At 47.4% G+C, this 21292-nt stretch overlaps 1 protein-coding gene across 1 annotated transcript; it reads right to left on the bottom strand.

Annotated features, from left to right (window-relative positions):
- Positions 1-1229: 1229 nt before the first annotated feature.
- On the bottom strand, positions 1230-17244 carry cdk12 (cyclin-dependent kinase 12). The gene is made up of 14 exons (XM_014204071.2): positions 16876-17244; positions 13112-13819; positions 12574-12753; positions 12208-12347; positions 11664-11834; positions 11377-11566; positions 8612-8668; positions 7675-7776; positions 7300-7377; positions 6411-6527; positions 6150-6281; positions 5700-5923; positions 5061-5504; positions 1230-3172 (listed from the first exon to the last, which is right to left on the bottom strand). The coding sequence occupies exons 1-14, from the start codon at positions 17112-17114 to the stop codon at positions 2751-2753; spliced, it is 3204 nt and encodes a 1067-aa protein (XP_014059546.2). The 5' UTR covers positions 17115-17244; the 3' UTR covers positions 1230-2750.
- Between the last annotated feature and the right edge of the window lie 4048 nt (positions 17245-21292).

Below are 21292 nucleotides of genomic sequence, written 5' to 3'. Positions count from 1 at the left end.
GATTGACGCATTCCTTATATGAACTGTAACTCAGAAAAAACGTTGAAATAATTGCGTTTATATTTTTGTTCAGTATAAACCAAATTTGATCCCATTCACATTCTCACAAAAAAATGGGCTATAAATGCACAACGTTACCGCTTCGTTTACCCTGGCCAGAGGGACAGCTCATGTTAGTAAACTAAAGATGATCAGATTGAAAAAAACGGTTTCGTTTCCATCCAATAAAGCATGTCAGGTCACTGATGCTGCTACATGTATGTATGAATTTTTGCTCATCGCCTTTCTAAATAAATACCGGAGGAAAGTGGAGAGATATGTGCCCGGCTCTCGCGAACTGCAATTTCCGTGACTGATTGGTCAAGATACGCACAGAGACTGCAGCAGCACTCAATGTTAAGTACTGAAATTGTGCATGAGTTGTCAAATCGGTAACAAAAACAAAACAAGTTATTAGCCCCCTTTTAAAAATTGTGCGTCAAAAGATTTTACTAAACTAAATAAATAGCAGTGCCACACCCGATTGAAAAGTCCAAATTCAGCCTTGCCACACGTTTTCCAGTGACCCTCTGAGTGAGTGAGGGTGTGCGTGTGAGAGAGTGAGAAAGCGTTTGAGAGAAAGATGAATCAATGTGCCACCTAGTGGCCATTCTGAATTCTAACAAGCAAAATACACTGAGTATACAAAACATTATGAACACCTGCTCTTTCCATTTTATAGACTGACCAGGTGAATCCAAGTAAAAACTATGATCCCTTATTGACGTCAGTTGTTAAATCCACATAAATCAGTGTAGATGAAGGGGAGACTGGTTAAAGGATTTTTAAGCTTTGAGACAATTCAGACATGGATTTTGTGTGTGTGCCAGAGGGTGAATGGGCAAGACAAAAGGCCTTTAACAGGGTATGGTAGTAAGTGCCAGGCACACTGGTTTGTGACAAGAACTGCAATGCTGCTGGGTTTCACACTCAACAGTTTCCCATATGTATCAAGAATGGTCTACCACCCAAAGGACATCCACCCAATTTGACAACTGTGGGAAGCATTGGAGTCAACATGGGCCAGCATCCCTGTCGAATGCTTTCGACACCTTGTAGAGTCCATGCCATGACTAATTATGGCGGTTCTGAGGGCAAAAGGGCTAGTATTCAATATTAGGAAAGTGTTTCTAGTGTTTGGTATACTCTGTGTACATGATAAGAGAATAAAGCGCATCACTTTTTAAAACTTTCTGGTCGCATGATTTCCTTTAATAAATTGAACCGAGAAAACACATATTACAAAATATCATCTTTTACAGTCACATGGTCACATGAAACCCCAAGCCAGATCTCTTCCCAATTTCTCCCTTCCCAAAACATAACAAAGGAAACAAAACCATGGACCATCTTTTTAACATGTAACTTTGTCTTTAAAGTAGAAAATAATCACACAAAAAACATATTTGCTGCACAGCATTAGGCAGGGAGGCAAGAGATAACTCAAGGCTATCAGAGATCATCAGGGAAAGCTTTGGAGAGGTGTGTGTGTGTGTGTGTAGGTCTATAGGTGTCCAGTCACTATGGGGTTGGGTGACCGGCTTGCTAGCTGTGACCAGAAGGTCAATGAAAGACTAGTGAGTATAGTAGAGCAGTTAAAGAGACGGTGTCAGAGTTTGTGTTTTCTGACAGGGTGTAGCAGAGGGAGTATGAGGGTTAGAGAGGCACATGTACCGGATCCTAGAGAGAGAGAGAGAGAGCGCGATCAAGAATCAACATTTTCATTTCTACATGGGAAAGCTAACTGAGGCTGACGTACATAGATTGAGCGAGAGAGACAACAAGGGGAGATAGGACTGAGACCCAAATACCTTATTTTACAGTACCTTTGGCCAAGGACACACAAGGTATGCTTATTCATTTGGAGCCATGCCTTCTCTTGTTAAATGTGCCTTCCAGAACAGAAGAAACAACCCAACTCTTCCGTGTGGGCAAAGATCATTCAGGGGTTGCTAAGGTCACAAAGGAGGCACAAGGTCGAAAGTCAGGAGCCAGCTAGCATGATGAGACTGACTGAGTAGTTAACTCACTCTCAGTCCCAGTGTTTTACATCTGTACCCCCAGTTAACCACCTCTACACTTCAGACTTGTTCTTTGTTCCACCGGTGTCATGCGTAGCAGACGCCAACCCCCACCCATTGAAACGCAGATGAAAAGGAGTGAGGACACCAGACTCCAAAACCCACTGATAGCCTCATCGTTAGAGGGCACTGCAGTAGACGTAACAATCATTTGAGTTGTAAATTAAACAAAAAAAAAAATCACAGCTGATCACATTCCATGTGTGGACCTCGTTAGGAACCAACTTCTTCAGCAAGTCAGGAGGTCCAGAGGGGGCAGTGTTAGTGATTGAAGGGTGTGGAACTTTGTCCCACCCCCAGGTCTAGAACCCTCACCAAGGCCCAACCCCAATCTGTCTGTCTGTAGTGGGGCTTAGTTTGTCCTTTAGCCAAACCAACACTGTCCATCTTCACAATAACATCCTCAAAATATCCAGACCCAAAGACCTGCTCTTTTCTCCAGACTAACAATCTCACAGCCATCTACCTCACATCTTCCAATATACACCTGCTCAGGTGACCTGCTCTTCTGTTCCCACCTAGAGAAACTGCTCTATAGTATCATCATTATCAGTACAGTGGGTGTCCCTGGCTCCTGTCCCTGTAGGTCGGCCCACTGTACCCCAGGTCTCTAAACAGGCCTAGCCAGGATCAGCGAGCGGTCCTGTGGGCAAAGCGGAGGTCCTGGTCCTTGGGGAACTGTGCTGGGATAGCAGAGGCAGTGGGTTCCATGCCAGTAGGAGGCTCTCTGGCAGGGGATGGTTTAGGGGAGTCAGTTGTCCAGGCAGGAGGTGGCTGTCCCCGGACAGGGGTGCCCACGGCGGGGGAGTGGTCCCTGCTGCACTGGGTCCCAGCCTCTGGGTCCTGCTGGGAGATGAGCTGCAGCAGGGCGGCTGCCACCGCTGGGCTGATGTCCTGACCGGACCCAGGCTGGGGTTCAGAGCTGGGCTGCTGCTGGCCAGGAGAGAGGAGGGCTGAGGGTGGAGGGCCAGGCGGAGAGGGGGGACATCGCTCGGAGGATGGAGGGACCTGATTTGTTCCGATCCGCTGCTTCCGCTTGGTGACTGCACAGTCTGAGGGGGGGGGGGTCAGAGAAAACAAGACAGTCAATCAGGTATTTACAAGAAACACAAAAGCACACGCAGTTACAGTGAGATTTCACCTGGACATTTGTGCCATCATCTACACTACAGACACATTTGTATTCAGTTCCCTTTAGTGAAATGTCCCAGGTAAGTGTTTGTGAGTGCGGTCTAGACAACGTACAGCTGTATCTCCCACCGTGGCCAGCAGAGGGAGATCATGTACCATTCCTACCGCTGAATCCTCACCATCCAGTCAACAATGTCGTTTCAGTTGGATAAATGTTTTCAATAGGCTACTGTAGAATTGGATGAGTAAAATGTGTAGCTGTCATGGGTTGATAATGCTACTAAATACCACAATTGCGATGATAAATGTCCATTCTCTAAATGAGTCTGGAAGTGTGCCACCTACGTTATTCCTCCCCCCTTGGTTCATGGTATGTTATAAAATCCTTACGTAGGTGTTTAATGTGTACCAACATTTTGGAATGTTGACAGACAAGTTGGAATGTTGAGAGATGATGGAATATCAAAAGATCTCATGGTGACCTAAAATAATCGACATAACATTTATTCACACACGTATGTGAACAACAAAAGAAAGACGCAGGACATGGGGGGGGGGGTCTTTATAACAATAATAATTGATTGGACTTTTCAAGACACCCAAAGACACCCAAAGCACTTTACATAGTAGAGGGGGGATACTCACCTCAGGGTTTGTTCCAACCTGACAGACACTCAGTAATATTTCAACAACAATATGAGCATGGGTTATTATGGACAGGGAGGGGTAAAACCTGAAGTTTGGGTTTGGGATGACACTACAGGGAGAGAGGTGCGTAAAGCTCCATGCAGGCCATAAAGCTGAGACAGAAAGATGTCTACTCAGTCTGCTGTCATGGCTACCAGGAAACACTGCTGCTATAATTGTTTCCTAGGCAACAGGGTTGTTGCTTTAAGTGCCAACAGTAGGTTGACTACAGAGGAGAGCGCTTTACTAGCGTTGGATGATTCTGAGGTCTAATGTAAAAGACAACATACAAAAATGAAATTTAAATGTGTGATTTAAATAAAAGTTAAATGAAAGACATGCAGGTGAAGTCTAAGGTTCAAAACATTTATTTTTGCTTGATAATTTATTAGACTTTCTTCATAAAAATGTGGACATTACAGACTGGTTTTGAATCAATATATTTTTATGGAAGGAAGAACAATCCAAGAAACCTGCTTTAACAAATGGAGAAATGAGAGAGAAAGAGGGAATGGGAAAAGAAAATAGGGTGATAGAGGCAGGAGTGAAAGGATGAAGGGAAGAGTGCAGTGTGAACCATTTTCTTTCTAACGCTGTAAAACTACAAACCTTCTCTTAGTTTACATTCACACCAATGAGAAAAGTCCTTGTGCCCAAAGCCCAGTCCATGTGACCTGGGCCGTCCGGAAGCCACTCTGGTCAGACATCTTGAGGACTTGCCAACTTCATGTATGGTATGTTTCCACCTATGTGTGACTGAGTGGGTGAAAGTAGCCTTTGAAGTGGGTGACGGGTGAGACAGACAAAAGGTGGGTGGAGGGGGGTGAAACTGTTGGTGAGAGGAGGGGGGAGAGGTGGTGGGTCTAGACAACATAAAACTCATCTTCCTCAACAAAAAAAATGTAAAGTAACCGTGGAATCTTTCTTTCGATTTGCCATTTAGTTAAGATCTTTCATCTCATCAGCTCGTTTATAAAGTAATTTACAACTGCTTTATGGTAAGCAGAAAAATAACTGATGACAAGATCCGCACCATGACAAGATCGTCCACCAGTCTCCTGTGAGATCCCCCTGACCCAGTGCTCTTTGCCCCGCCCCCCTAGAGACTGAACCCAGACTTGCCCTTGCGGTCAGCAGTGGAGGCTGACGAACCGCGAGTCACCGCCTCCTCTGATTGGACGCCATTGCTCTCGTCGCCTTGCTCAACCCCCTCGGCCTGCGGCTTGATGAGCTGGCCCAATAGGAGGGCCAGGAGGTTGGTCTGGTCGTCCTGGCTGAGGGGCGGCTCGCTGTGGTGCGGGGAGGGCTCCTGAGGCTCTGGGGGAGGTTCGGGGGGCTGGGACCTAGCCGGACCCTGGTCCTCTGAGGCTCCCCGGTGGTGGGAGGCCTCGGTCAGGGCAGACAGGGACTGGCTAAGGGTCTCCAGCTGCTGCTGGCTCTCTGGGTTGGAGGAGACGTTGAGGAGCTGGGCCATCTGAGGCAGGCTGAGGTCTGTCTGTCTCTGCAGCAGGTTCAACAGTACAGCCAGCTCTGTCTGGTTCAGCTGCTCCGCTGCAGCACCCAGGCCTGATGTGAGAGAGACAATGGTCACACATACTGTAGACAGCAGCCTGCTGAGAGCGTATGGAGACAACATGTGTTCACATTATAGACTTACAACAACCCTTGTCTACCTGTGCAGCCACTATCTAACCAAGGAGACATTTGGATAAGGGTATGTTCTTCTATAGTAGCGAACTGTGACTACTGTGTCTGCCTGACCTGCTAGCTCATTGGCTGAGATGGCTGAGGAGGTTGGTCTTCCCGGCGGAGGGGGCGGGGCTCCAGCTGGGCTGGCTTGGGGCCGGCTGTTCTCTCCACTGGAAGCCCCCGAGGGGTCCTTACGGGGCACTTTGGGCACAGGCACATCCTCGGGCAGCCCGCTCTGACGCTGGCGCCGCCGCTTCTTACTCCACAGCTCGTGGCAGTCCTGCCAGTGAGGGAGACTGGAGAGAGAGAGAGAATGATAAAGAGGCAAAAACAGGGTGATGAAAGCATGAGGGAGAGAAACAGAAAGGAAAAAGGTAAATGTATGGGAAAGAAAGCGATAGGGGTGTTGGGTGTGACAGAAAGAAAGCAATAAGGGTTTGGAAGTATGGTGGTGGATAGTTTGAGGTTGTTCTCTAGATGTAATGGGCCCAGGAAAGGACAGGGCAAAGACGAGGTCCTCACTTGGGTGGGGACATCTTGCTGGGCTCCACGTTACACAGGAAGTCACTATTGAGGGCCTGTTCGGCCGTGCAGCGCCGCGCAGGGTCAAGGGTCAGCATGCGGTCCAGCAGGTCCAGGGCCTGAGCAGGCAGACTGACAGAGAGAGAGAGAGATTAGAGCGTGCGAGTCAAACAAATAGCATCAACAACTGATGTACTGCCACAATTATCAGATTGCTGAAAGGACAAGAAAATCCAGTGGTGTCCATGTTATGTTACATACAAGGCAAACTCCTCGCGTAGCCGTCGGCGGTACTGTTTCTTGGGCTTCATGGTGTTGAAGTAGGGCAGCTTGATGACGTCAGGCCAGGCAGCGGGACAGGGGCTCCCACACAGACGACTGAGACAGACAGGGAGAGAGTTAGAGCTGTGGTAAACATGGACTGTATCCCAGATGGCAGCCTATTCCCTATATAGTGCAATGCTGTTGACCAAGGCCCTTAGAGCTCTGGTCAAAAGTAGTCCACTATATAGCAGGGGTATTCAACTACTATTTGAGAAGGTCCAGTCCCACAAATTTCCTAGGCAGCAAAGGTCCAGATGGGCAGTCATTTATCAGTGTAGTAACAAACCCCCACCTCAAAACCAATACGACCCGAAATGGTTCACACCCCTCTTGTTGGCGAAGAGAACATACTTTAAATAAGCAAATTTCCTGCAATTCTACACATTTTGCAATTTCTTATGTGTGTTCATATGATACCCGCGTGACTCAAAAAAATCTAAAAAGGGGGACCAATGTGGCTCGAGGCCCCTGGGCACATCATTTGGCCATGAAAACTACAAGATTTAGGTAGTTGGTCAACTTACCTCTCTAGTTGACATCAACTGGACATTTATGACACGTTAAAAACAGCTCTTTAAGATCTGTCAGTGAATAGCATAAGAGGAAACCTGCCCATGCCCTTCCAAATTTACAAATCGCACTCAACAGCAGTAGGTTGAAAGCCCAAAAGAGTTCCAAAAACAAAAGAAAGTCAGGACCCGCGGTCCGTATTGACCCCATTCTGGGTCTGGACTGCGGTCCGCCTGTTAAGTAAGGCTGCCATGTCAGACAGGATTTTAATGTGGCGATGCAGTCTTCCAGGCAGCAGGGGGCAACAGCAGCATACCTGATCAACTCTAACTGCAGCAGCTCCTGATTGGCCTGGAAGATGGGCTTCTTGGTGAACAGTTCTCCCAGAATACACCTGTGCACAAACAGTCAATGGACAATGTTGGCAACTCACATAAAAAATAAAAAAAAGGATTTACAAATCTTGAGTTAGGATTTGTTAAGAGTGATAATTCTTTGCCAGTCCTTAGATTTAGAGCTCCAACTACTTCAGTCAAAATGATATAGCAGTTTTATAGTGACACCATGTGGAAAAACAAGGTAAGTGCAATCTGTTTTCCTACATAGAGCATGTTTGATTGGAGAATGAGTGTGAATGAAATGTGTCCAGGTGCATGGCGGTGTGTGTGTGTGTGTGTGTGTGTGTACTAACCCGCAGCTCCAGACGTCGATGGCTGGAGAGTACCTCTCCTCTCCCAAGAGGAGCTCAGGGGGCCGGTACCATAGCGTGATTACTTTATTAGTGTAGGGTCGACTGGAGAGAGCAGGGAAGGGAACATTCAGATATCACACGCAGATACAGTACCAGTACCTCTACTCTGCCCTCCAGTTCCCAAACACCCACAATTCATCGCTCAACAATGGGCTGACGGAGGGAGAACCTCTTTATACAGGACACAGCACCACCTAGTGGGGAATCATTGGAATAGATAGGTGTTTTCATTCAGACTGCCATGGCAACAGAGGCCTTTTCTCAATTGGATTTGCTCAACTCCAGCGTCCTCTCTCCTCCGTCTTTTCTCGCTTTCTTTTGAAGAAGGTCAAAGGTAATCGAGGAGAGGGAACATGGATGAAAATGTGCTTGTATGAAATGAGACTCCTCCACTCACAGATCATGAGGCAAATTAGGTTTACATGGGTGGATCCCAAAATAAATGTGTAAAGTGATAAAAACGAAAGGAAGTTTGTTTAATAGATAAAACGATAAGCAGCATATTGTTTGTGTGCATGCTTTTCTCCTCCAACAAAACAAAAGCGGACTCAAAGGGGGTGCGGCAGATATCAAAACTCTTCCGTGAAGGACTCTGGTAGGATACACATCCTCATGAAAGGTGGCTATCAAGGAGGGAAGGACACTGTTCCGGTCACCTACTAAGGAATTGAAAATTCCTCCACCACTTATCGGTTTCCGTGTCACAGAGGTCGTCGGACAGAGGAGAGAGGGTGGAGGACGGGCTTTTTCCCCAAATGAGAAAAGGCCAGTGCGAGGGTCACAGTTTAAAAACGTTTGAACCAGAGGCAGGAAGGACCTCTGACTTTATGATGATGTCATCGTTGCTCCGAAGCAACTTGAGAAATCCAAGTCTCACCTTTCCTCCGAGTTGTAGAGGCGGGCCAAACCAAAGTCAGCCAGTTTGATCTGACCACTGCACAAGGAGAGAGATGAAAGAAGTTAGAGACAGAGAATCAAACTCAATAACAAGACAACGCATTACATTTCTACAGCTGTTAACTTACACAACCCTAACTAAGTGAATAATTCAATCAAAACAGCGCGATGACGTAGCTGCACCAAGTAAACAACAGCAGTGGGTCAATTTCCACGACAACTAAGAGCGTTGAAGCGCGAGGCTGAAGTCGGCCCCCTGTTTTGGTCCCGTAGATACCACGTTGTGGCAGCGTGAGGCGCAGAGATACTCCGTGTGACAGGAAAGTCTTGCGTCACGCTCACCTCATTATCTGCGGTGCTGCTCGTCATCTCGTTGAGTCTACCTTTAAAACTAGCACCGCGGAACTGGATCATTTAAAATGGACAGTGAACCATCTCAGCGACCGGCCAGCAACATCTCACGGACCGGGCCATGGGCCTGGGGTGGAGAAACACTGTTCCTTCCTCCTTGTGAACCTATTAGTGTTGTTACGATACCATCATTTTACTAATGATACGATACAATCATTGGCCTAGCATCCTGTTCACACCGTCTCCTGGACACTTGTTCCCACTTCCTAAATGTTCTGCGCATGTGCTACGCAAAAACCTGTCACTGAAATTCACATGTCTACTCAATACAACACATTGCATTTAACTGCATAGAACGGCTGATTTGCTGATATTTGCAAAGGTCTACCTGTGACTTGGCTGGAGGAATGGGAGGAAGGAATAGACATGCATAATGATCTGCATGTCATTGTAGCAGTAAGGGGAAAACGCTGCACGACACATTTACTCCTCAGTTAACACAGACACAGTCCCTCACACACACTGTCTCCCTCTCTCATAAACACACACCACTCTCTCTCTCACAAACACACACACACTGCTCCCAACTTTTAAAACGTTAGGCACCAAACAGAATTTAAGGAGCCCCAGAAAGAAATAGACATTTGATATAGTTTAGTCTTGCATTAGGTCTATATGAATCTAGCCTTGAAGCACATCTCATGAGTAGCAGACCCTTTTCCTTTCTTCCTGTGCCAATCAAATTAGCCTAAAGCTACTGTCAAGTTACCAGATTGTTAGCTAGCTAGGTGACATGACTGAACAAAGTTAGCGACCCCGGATTAGTTTAAAAAAAAAAACGACCCGCGACACGGTTTGTGAAATTATATAAAATGCGCAAGAATCCCGCTAGAAAGACAAAAAGGTATCTCTGGTAATATTGCTCAGATGTTTTGCTGTTGTTGCAGTTTAGGCTAGAGACAAGCCGTTTTCTTTGCAGTCAAGCTGCAAGCATGCCTGTCGTGAAGTGATGCTCCATTTCCCCTCTCTGACACTCAGAGGCTGTATGACAGTGAACTTGCAAAGTCTACTCTGACTGGCCGGTGTTCTTGGCTATAACAGGCGATGAAATTATACAATGTAGCAACATTGCTTGAACTGCGCGCTGCTCCAATGTAACACACGTACAAATCTAACAGAAGACATCAGGGTCTGCATCCTCGCTCGCCATCACGGCTAAATTATATTTGAAAAAAGAATGGAGGAGTAGATGAGCATGAAGAGGGGATGCTGAGAGAAGCAGGTGAGTGAGGGCTGGTAGGGGATGCTGAGAGAAGCAGGTGAGTGAGGGCTGGTAGGGGATGCTGAGAAAAGCAGGTGAGTGAGGGCTGGTAGGGGATGCTGAGAGAAGCAGGTGGGTGAGGCCTGGTAGGGGATGCTGAGAGAAGCAGGTGAGTGAGGGCTGGTAGGGGATGCTGAGAGAAGCAGGTGAGTGAGGGCTGGTAAGGGATGCTGAGAGAAGCAGGTGAGTGAGGGCTGGTAGGGGATGCTGAGAGAAGCAGGTGAGTGAGGGCTGGTAGGGGATGCTGAGAGAAGCAGGTGAGTGAGGGCTGGTAGGGGATGCTGAGAGAAGCAGGTGAGTGAGGGCTGGTAGGGGATGCTGAGAGAAGCAGGTGGGTGAGGGCTGGTAGGGGATGCTGAGAGAAGCAGGTGAGTGAGGGCTGGTAGGGGATGATGAGAGAAGCAGGTGTGTGAGGGCTGGTAGGGGATGCTGAGAGAAGCAGGTGGGTGAGGGCTGGTAGGGGATGCTGAGAGAAGCAGGTGAGTGAGGGCTGGTAGGGGATGCTGAGAGAAGCAGGTGGGTGAGGGCTGGTAGGGGATGCTGAGAGAAGCAGGTGAGTGAGGGCTGGTAGGGGATGCTGAGAGAAGCAGGTGAGTGAGGGCTGGTAGGGGATGCTGAGAGAAGCAGGTGAGTGAGGGCTGGTAGGGGATGCTGAGAGAAACAGGTGAGTGAGGGCTGGTAGGGGATGCTGAGAGAAACAGGTGAGTGAGGGCTGGTAGGGGATGCTGAGAGAAGCAGGTGAGTGAGGGCTGGTAGGGGATGCTGAGAGAAGCAGGTGAGTGAGGGCTGGTAGGGGATGCGGCTGGCTGATTATAGCTGCCATACGTGATATGCGCATGAACGTGAAGTGGACATTATTGGACCTGTGCATACAAGTGACTAGTGGCTGATGCTTAAATTCAACTGACTTTATAAACCAAACTGACTTTATAATAGGCAGCAGGTTCTTTAGATCGGTAGGGCTGAAAGACTCAGTAGTATCATAGGAAACGGTACTACGGTATGTTAGAATGTTGGTATCATAAGTAATCATGACGTTTTGGTACCGTGATATTACCATGCTACACTAGTACCTGTTGTTGAGCAGTATGTTGGAGCACTTGATGTCTCTGTGCAGGAAGTTCTTCTTGTGGCAGTAGTCCAGTCCCTCCATCAGCTGTCTCATGAAGCTCCTCACGTGTTCCTGGGAGAACTGACACAGCCCCGACTCCAGCAGACCCATCAGGTCATGATCCATGTACTCAAACACCAGGTAGAAGGCACCTGACGGGACAGGCAGCGGTAAGGGGGATGCGCATACACACGCATACAGGCACAGACATACACCAAGCAAACCCCCCCCCCCCACACACACACACACCTTTGTCCTTCTTGAAGTCCAGTGCGTCCTGTTTGTCTGTGACGATCTCCTTCATGTTGACCACGCTGCGGTGGTTGAGCTGGCGGAGGATCTTGATCTCTCGGATGGCCGTGATGGGGAAGCCCTCCTTCTCATTGTCCAGACGCACCTTCTTCAGAGCCACCAGCTCACCTGGAGGGCAGGAGAACAACATGAACATTACAGAGTACGTCAATGTTCAATGTAGGGGGCGGATGAAAACGTCCGTTTTATGGTACCAACTCCGTCGATTGTCCTGATCAACAGATGAATAAATGTGCTAAATAAAAAAAACACATTTGTCCAATGTACACGGACGCCCAGCGGAAATGCGTCTCCTGCTTAATTTCAAATCCCTCTGAAAGACACACATAGAGAGGCTGCAGCAAAGGGGACACGGGGAGGCGAGATCAGTCACACCCCGTGGCATACACACACAATGCAGGCGTGGTGATCCTTTGAGCCTCTCTCAAGAACAACGACACACAGGTATGTCAGTGGAAGGGGCAGCACACGGGGCTCTCACCGGTGTCTTTGTCCTTGGCCTTGTAGACCTGGCCGTAGGTGCCCTCCCCGATAATGCCGATGATGTCAAACTTGTCCACGCAGCGTTTGCCCCAGTCGCTCTGTGTCTGTTTGCGTTCGCCATAGCGTGGACAGCAAAACCTAGACAGGAGAGCCGAGGAGACTTGCTATTAGGAAACGTTTTACCTCACGGAATAAGCCCTTGATGATAACTTTGTACTATCTTATGCTTATTGTTTGTTTCTGTTGAAAGGAAATAGGCTGCGGTGGGAGAGGAGGGCTGTGGAAAAGAGGAGTGTAGAGAGGAGGTTCGGGGCGATTGATAAGGAGGAGAAGGGTAGGTTAGGTTGAGCAGATAGGAACTCACTTTGGTCTCTTCTTGAGAGCGGACAGGGGTGGAGGTGGAGCTCTGTAGACGGGGGACTGAGGGGGAGAGGGGTCACCTCCGGCCAGCGTGGGGGGCAGCGGGAGGTCGATCAGAGACGGCCGATTCCGCACCTCTTTCTCCTTCCTGGAAGACCTCTGAGGAGGAGTGGACTTCTTCGGACTGATGGAAGGAGAGAGAGAGAGAGAGCGAGAGATTGAAGGTAGAGAAGGAAGGAGAGAAAAATAACATTTCATTACTCTTCCGCATCATCGTTTTTCTAGTGAGTTTGGATTTTCTTTTCCTTATGTCTGTAGCACAAATGTATCCCTACAGAGCATTCAGGTAATCTGTTCAGAATTCCAGTACTGTACTGCAGGCAGGTGTGTGTTTCAGAGAGACTGACTGTTGGGTGAAACCTGAGCCTAAGGTATAGGCCTAATGACTGTTCTGTTGATGACAACACGTTTGCCAAGCAACAGGACTGGGGAGAGGAGAGTTGTGTGTGTGTGTGTGTGTGTATGCAAGTTTCATGGCTTACCTGTCCTGGCAGTCTCCCACTAGCATGGGTGGTAAAGGCAGGGGGGGCAGAGTGGAGGTCTTGTGGATGGGTGTCAGGCGGGCAGGGCTGCGTGTGGGCATGGGGGCAGGAGATTTGGACTGGGGGGACGACAATGAGGAGGAGGAGAGGGCTGTGGAGGGTGCGAGGCTGGCCTCAGTCTGGCCCTGGGGTGTAGGTGGCTGAAGTTGGGTGACAGGGGTGGAGGGCAGAGGGGGTGGAGGTAGTGGGGTCGTCTGACCGGGGGGCAGAGGGGGTGCAGGAGATGAGAAGGGGGAGGGTGGAGATGCAGAGCCGTGTTCTTCCCCAACAAGAGTGTCCTGGGGCTGGGGTGCACTGAGTGGAGGCTGGAGGTCCATGGCTTGGACAGAGTCTCTCTCAGGTACCCTCTCGGGCTCAGCTTTAGAGGGGCGTGAAGTGGACCCCTTGGTCTTGCGTGAGGAAGGGGGAGGGGAGGGGGGGCGAGCTGCAGCCACCGCAGCCTGGCGCTCCTTCTTCCTCCGGCTAAGCTCCGCCCCCAGGCTGGAGTTGAGTGGCAGGCGGGAGGAGGGTGGGGAGCGGCTGGTGGGCCGGCTGCTGTGAGACCCAGCCCCCCCGGCAGAGGACGAATGCTTCTTGTTGCGAGAGCGAGACGAGGAGCGACGGGAAGAGGAGAAAGGCGGCGAACGACTCCGGGAGCGAACTGAGCGCCTAGAGAGAGAGGGAAGATGTTAGGAAAACAATAACTCCTTGTTGGCTGCAAGTTCTCTCTCTCTCTCTCTAAATTGGGAGTGAGCACCAAGAAAGAGGAACTAGAAGGAAGGCCATTCGACATTACTGGGGCATTGTGCACTTGTGTATTAAGGTGTTAATAAAAACAACAAATGGCACGTCATTGCAAACGATAACTACCAAACGTGTGTTATGTTTATATAATGAGATAAGACCATGCGGCAAGCTCACTCCACAGCTAGCTTGGCATTTCACCTATTGTGCGATCGAATTGGATCCTTTTCTGTAACAACTGGTTTGTAAGTGGTCAACTGGCAGTCACGTGTGTTGGTGAGGCAGGACCCTGATTCAAGCTCAGTTAGAGGCAAGTTCAGGGAGGTAGTGCTATTTGCTAAGATAACTCATTTTATGTGTAAATGCGGTCAGTGTGCTGTGTCTCCTTCCATATAAGCTACACTTCCCATTCCCTTAGTCAGCATACAAACATACAATTAGGTCAGTCAGGGGGACAACCTTAGGCTACTTTAAGTTCAGACTAAAGCAATGTGTGTACAAACGTCCTCCAGAAGTCTACTGGTCTTGTGAGTTAACCTCAACATTCCTCTGGCATTAGGCCAAATAGCTTAGGGACATAAATTCAAACACCTCATCACCATACATACTTTTGATACCCATCAAAGTAACCCTTATTCAAATGTGGGAGACGTAAGATGAAAAGTATGACGATTCTGAACATACTTAAAAGGGCTACTTCGGGATTTTGGCAGAGTGAGATAAGCTCATCAATAGCATTTTTATCTTTGTGTCCAGTATGAAGGAAGTTCCAGGTAGTTTTGCGAGACAATGCTAACTAGTTAGCAATTCTGCTAGCGCTAGTTGGCAACTTCCTTCATACTGCATGCAGACATAAAAATGGTATCCACAAGTTAATCTGACTCTTGAAAAGTAGATTTTTATTTTACTAGGAAAATCAGTTAAGAACAATTTCTTATTTACAATGACGGCCTCATCAAGGGCGCTTGGAAGAATATGGCACTGACGAAAATAGTTAAGTATCCCTTTAACTGCGGAGACAACATTCAGATTCAATCATTTGTTTGAAGGTTTGGAAAACAAATGAACTAGTAGCAAGTGAACATGTCCCTGAACATGAAACCTTATAAAAGTCTACAAACTAAATCTAAAATATGATTATTATAAGTTAATAACTGGGACATTGAAGTTAATTAGCGAGACTAAACAAATAGCCTACAGTTAGCTACAGGCTCGACTGGCACCCGAGTGACGCAGCGGTCTAAGGTACTGCATCTCAGTGCTAGAGGCGTCACTACAGACCCTGGTTCGATTCCAGGCTGTATCACAACCAACCGTGATTGGGAGTCCCGTAGGGCGGTGCACAATTGGCCCAGCGTCGTCCGGGTTAGAGCCCGGGATAGGCCATCATTGTAAATAAGAATTTGTTCTTAACTGACATGCCAAGTTAAATAAAGGTTCAATAAAATAAAGACTACACCAACATGATTCACCAGCAGTATCTTTCAACAGTCTACTGACAGCAGAGAACCTTTTAACGATCACTATGGAGGGCCTAGTTTTATCGTACAGCTATGCCCCCTCCCACCAACAGAAGCTCAAGGTCCACTCTCTGATGCAACACAAAATCAAAATGGCTGAATGTCAACAGCCTAACCCAAGGCTCTCCAACCCTGTCCCTGGAGAGCTACCACCACCTTGCTGTCTGGCTAGTGTAGTCTATCCCCCAACCAATGCCCTCTCCTGCTCCAAAGACCACCACAGCTCCTCATAGGGTTTCCGTAGACTGGAGCACACAGGCCTTGCCTGTTTGTCTGTCTGAGCCCAATGTGATGCCTCTCCTAACTTCCATAGGTTTCCCTTCCCCCTCTACATCACATGGCTAGAGGCAACAACTCCCTGGCAGAAACAGCCCTGCATGTCACACAAACACATCTGAACATAGAATCAATGTCTCTTCCCTGACCATAGTTTTAAGTAGCCCATGCAGGACATTGCAACCTGGCCTAGCCACCCTGAGGCTAGGAGCACAGGAGAGGAAGCTGCAGGTACTGTCTGTTACCCATGGCTCAATCCTCAGCTGTCTAAAGCTCTGTCTCGACCACTTACGATTTAAAAGGTGCAATATGCAGAAATCTCTCCGCCATTTCCTGTTTGCTAAAATTCTAATAGTTCGCCTAATTTCAGTTTGTGACAAAACAAGCAATGCATCATTGTACCAATTAAAGTCGCTGTGAAATATTGTCTATAACCCAAAATATTGTATTTTCAGCTGTTTGAAGCTGGTGTACAAAACCGAAAGTAAAAGACGCAAAAACTAAACTTAACAGGAAGCATAGAAATAGCGCACATAGAACATATCTACTGTTTCTTAAACTTACTTTCGATGAGAATTGCAGATCTATAACTCACAATTCTATGTGAATTTGGTCAGGTCGTCCCCAAAAAATACATATTGCAGCTTTATCAAACACACAGTACAAACACCTCCTCAGCACACAGACAAAAGGGGGTAGAAAACAAACAGTAGAAACAGTCAGAGTGGACCTGGTGTCTCCTCCAGTGGCCTGGCCCTGTTCCAGTATGACCAATGAGAACATCAATAGTAACAACACCAGTTCATTATCACGTTTGGGGCCTTACTGGGCCTTAGTAAAAAGGCTCTTTGGGCATTTGTGAGAATCAATGTGTGTTAGACAGCACTGGTGAATATGCCTCTGTGTGTGGAGGTGCATGCCATGCATACAGTGAGTGAATAACCGACAGATTGGGTGGCTAGTAGTAGCCCATAGCCCATGTTAGTATTAGGCTGTCTCAAATGACACCATATTCCATTTGTAGTCCACTACTTTTGACCAGAGTCTCGTGGGGCCTGGTCAAAAGTAGTGCTGTATAAAGGGAACAGAGTGCGATTTGGTACGTATTACACAACTAGCATAAATGTGAATGTGTAGATGAGGCAAACTGAATGGAAGGTGCCTGGGCCAGGCTAGAATACTCACCGGGACACAGGGCTAGCGCTGGAGGACCTGCGGTTACCATAGGGACTGATGGAGCGTCTCCTGGAGTAGGGGCTGTCGTCTCGCTCATAGCTGGAAGACCTCTGCCTGCTGGCGTAGGGGCTGTCCGACCTCTGCCTGCTCCGCCTGGACATCTCCCTGTAGGGGCTGGGGCTCTGTGGGGCCGGCCTGCGTCTCTGGTGGTGGTAGCTGTCCACCTCCTGGCTGTAACCACCGACCATGGGGCTTCCATTACCCCCTCTCCTTGGGGGGCTGGGGGACTGTGTAGGGGCTGTTACCTTCCGGCGAGGGCTCCCCCTGCTCGAGGAAGTCTGCCCCTTGCCCTTAGGGCTGGACTTGTGGCTCTTTGAGGACTTGCGTTGGCTCCTCTCCGTCCGGACCTTCTGAGAGGCAGAGGTGCTCTGGCTGGCGGTTGCATCCCCCCCGACCCTCACGCCCCTCCCGTCCCTCTCTCTTCTGTGGCTTATCCTTGCGAGACTTCCCGGAGTGGCCACCCTCCTTGCTGCGAGATGACGAGGAGGAGGATGTGGTGCTTCCCACACTGGCCGCAGTTTGGGCCTGGGAGGAAGGGGGCAACTCTCCACGCTTTGGCCCCAAGTCAGCCTCCAGCTGACCCTGACGTCGTGACCCGGAGGACAGGGATGCTACAGAGGACAGGGAGGCCACCTTCTCCTTGACTTTCCCAGAGCTCCCTCTCTCACGGTCTTTGCTGCTTTTTTTCTTGGTACTCTGACCCCCTTCCCCAGAGTCTCTAACTTTGTTGGGATCCTTTGACTTTTTGCGAGAGTGTCGGTGCTTGTGTTCCCGACCATCTCTACCAACAGCCCCGCCCCCATCCCCTTTACTATAATCTGGGACAGGTTCTAACCGATCCCCAGACCCTCTCTCAGCAGGCGGGTCCGAAAAAGTATCCGAATCGGAACTTATGTCGTCATATTCTACCAGCGGCTTCACGGCGCCAACGGAAGGAGGCGCTGTGGAGGCGAGCGCAGAAAAACCAGGGCCCTGAGCCACCTCGGACTCACGTCCATGTTTGGCTGATTTATGCCGTTTGCGCTTGGAAGAAGATGGCACTGACGACTTTGACTGGAGGTTACCGTCCTTGCTCGTCATGTTGCCCGCAGAGGTATGAGGCAGGACCAGGGTCTGGTGTAGCCCGCTGTTGCCGCTCGTTGTTTGGGGCGGCAGGGCAATGCTACTGTTGGATTCCGGCTTCCTCTTGGTCCCATGGTGTCTATCCGACCCAGGCATTCCTCACGTCAGCGGCGGAACCTCTCCCGAGCGTGGGCCTCTGTAGCCGAGATAATACATTAACGGGAGAGTAGTACTCAGAAATCCGGTAAAATGAGATCCAGTGTTCTAAGCAAGCCGACAAATAGAAAATAGTCTGCCCAGGTTTAGTCCTCACGCATTATCCAAGTCGTTCGGAAGCATGGTTTGTCAAAGCAGAAAAATAAAGGTTGCTAGTGCCAAAAAACGCCACTAAAATGAAGGCCTGTGCATTTAGCTAGTTAGAGAAACTGGCTGAAAAGGCCCAAACAATAAATCGGAGCATTGTGCGCTCTTCTCCGTTTCTATTTGGTTAGCTAGCTCTGTGTAGCTAGCATACTGTTTGGTAAAAAACGAAAGAAAAAAATAAGTCCCTTTTCTTTTAGATTCCCTTGTCCGGTGCCAAGCTTAGTTTAGGTGTTATTGTTCCTTAGATTTACGGTTTTGGAGTTCAATAAACAAACAGTTAGCCGTCATTAACAGCCGACGTTGTTTCTCGAACAAAATGAAAACTTGACCCGGTTGGTACTGTTTACATGGTCCCTTTTAATATAATTTTATCTCTTGTTAATTTGATATTGATCAGAAATTATAGTATTTTCATGTGCAGTAGATGTTCCAGTTTATTTTTAATGGCTCTGGGAATCAACCAGGCCTATCTTTAGGGCGATGATAGTGGATTTAATAACATCCACAGCCCTGTCAAGAGACGACAACCGCCATTGTGGCTCCTGTTATAAATTCTGCAACTGCGCTCTTATCGTTATCGCCCTATGACTAGAACCGGAAGTCTCGACGGCTGTCATTCTTCATGGTAGCTCAGCAACAGCCTATCCCAAAGCGCTATCCAGGGAGCTGCACCGCCCTTGGCGAGACGCAATGATTCACCTGTAGAGGGCCTATTAAATATAACTTTCTTTCCATGAAAGTCAACATTATTGTTTTCCAACTACATTAGCTGTCTTGTAAATAATTTAAACAACTTCATAAGTTGACAACAAAATACGGAACACAAAAACGATACGGGTAGAGTATTGTGTTTTTATTTTATTGAGAAATTAAACAAAGTGGTCATAGCCCTGTGCAGCCGTCCAACGAGAAACAGCTAGCTATGATGTGTAAGTACAGATACTGAGACCCTGCTGTCGCAAAACATAGCAAACGGACACTAACCGACTTAAAACGTATGTATTTTTTTTATCACTCAGTGGTGTCACCTAAAAAAACACAGCACTCAGTGGTGTCACCCCAACAACCACACAAATGGTAACCAGAGACCAACTGTTGCTTCCATGAGGTATCAGCACATTCAATAATAATGAATTTTTGCTCCATAATAAATCAGTGCAGTGCTCAACATTAGACATTTTCTAGTAGTAACGCCAATGTTAAATAAAAACTAACTTATTTTTTTCAACACTAATGTTATCGTAGACCGGTCTCCACCATCAGAGACTTGTGTTATGAAAAAGTATCCATAATTGTATGTTGAAACCAAAAGTACATTATCTAACCGATACCTCCATTTCCAACCTGGACTCAAGGGTAGACGTAACATTGTCAACAAAGTCCGGGACACTCAAATGATATGTAAGTCGCTCTGGATAAGAGCGTCTGCTAAATGTAAATGATATGTATTCATTTGCGGATGTCAATTATCCATTTCTATGATATGTTACAAATTTGCAATACGTATGATATGTTACTAATTCCAATTTGTTGTGGCTAATGTTAGCTAGGTGGCTACGTTAGCATTAAGGTCAGGATTTAGGTAACATGCTAAGTAGTTTCAGAGTAGTTAATTTCTCCATTATTTAACTAGACAAGTCAGTTAAGAACAAATTCTTATCTTTAATGACAGCCTAGGAACAGTGGGTTAACTGCCTTGTTCAGGGGCAGAAGAACAGATTTTTACCTTGTCTGCTCAGGGATTTGATATAGCAACCTTTCGGTTACTGGCCCAACACTCTAACCACTAGGCTACCTGCCGCCCCAAATGTAGTTGCAAGGTTGCCAATTAGGTAAAATGCTAAAGTTGTGCGTGATGAGATTCGAACACACAATCTTTGGGTTTTAGACCTTTGCATTAGCTAACATGCTAAGTAGCTAAAAAGTAGTAAGTAGTTATAAAGTTGTCCGTGATGAGATTTGAACACACAACCTTTGGGTTGCTAGATGTTCTTGTCATATCCACCCTGACCGACCAACCACCCACCCTCCTTTCGTTTTTACCTTCTGTAACCGTAACAAACGGATTTTAGTTTACTATGTTACGCCTAGTCTAGGAGACCAGCCTGCCATTTCTCGACCAACTACGCTTGTCCATTGCTGTGTTCAAAACCACTTGGAACTCGGAAAAATATGAAGGCAAATCATGACGTTTGTTTTCTTCAGCTTGGAAAGTCAGAGCTCAAGAAAGAGGCCCGAGTTCCCGAGTTGGATGAATGATCAAATCGTTTTTTTCCAGTCAGACCTAGTTTTATTTCGGAGTTCCCAGTTGTTTTGAACGCACTAGTCGGAAGTCGAAGATTTCCGAGTTCCCAGTTGGTTTGAACGCGGCACATGTCCCGGATATATGACGTTACCAGCTGGACGTATGTGCATGCGACGTTGGAAATTATAGCCAAAGTATATTTCCTCCGTTATAAAGACATTATGTGTAATCATGTTGTTTTCTTTATACTGTGTGAGTCGACAATAGGAATCCAGAAAGAACTGCAACATGATTTAAAGTACAATGGCTCAGCATGGATTTCTACACCCTGTTTACATGCACCTTTTCCCGCTATAATGACATCGGATGACAAGTCACGTATATGTGTCTTGATTGGTTTCTTGCGAGCTGGAATCAGACCAAAGCGGAAGTGCTCTTTCCCCAAACAGCAACAACAAAGTTACAATGTATCAATTCGTTCATCAGATTGGCAGTTTCAGAATGTTGTCCATTGTTTTGTCAGTGGCTATTGAAGTTATATACGTTTTCTAATGGGAAATAATGGACACCACAGTGCATTATTTTTGTAATAAAGATATGCCTACAATATTATGACCAATAATGTGTATACACACAAAGTAGGTCTATGCACAAGGTGATGATATTATGTATGTAATCTTTATTTATGCAACATCA

This window comes from Salmo salar, chromosome ssa06, assembly GCF_905237065.1.
Source record: "Salmo salar chromosome ssa06, Ssal_v3.1, whole genome shotgun sequence".
Lineage (NCBI taxonomy): Eukaryota > Metazoa > Chordata > Actinopteri > Salmoniformes > Salmonidae > Salmo > Salmo salar.
The sequence above is the reverse complement of the archived record's forward strand: the minus strand, read 5'-3'. Positions and strand labels throughout refer to the sequence as shown.

Bases quoted from the DNA above. Each gene is read 5' to 3' on its own strand.
- cdk12 (XM_014204071.2), bottom strand. From the start codon at position 17,114: ATGGTCGGTGGTTACAGCCAGGAGGTGGACAGCTACCACCACCAGAGA. The intron at 6,282-6,410 runs GTATGTAACATA...TCTCTCTGTCAG, and splicing joins CTACGCGAGGAGTTTGCCTT to TCTGCCTGCTCAGGCCCTGG. The intron at 5,924-6,149 runs GTGAGGACCTCG...CTCTCTCTCCAG, and splicing joins AGCAAGATGTCCCCACCCAA to TCTCCCTCACTGGCAGGACT.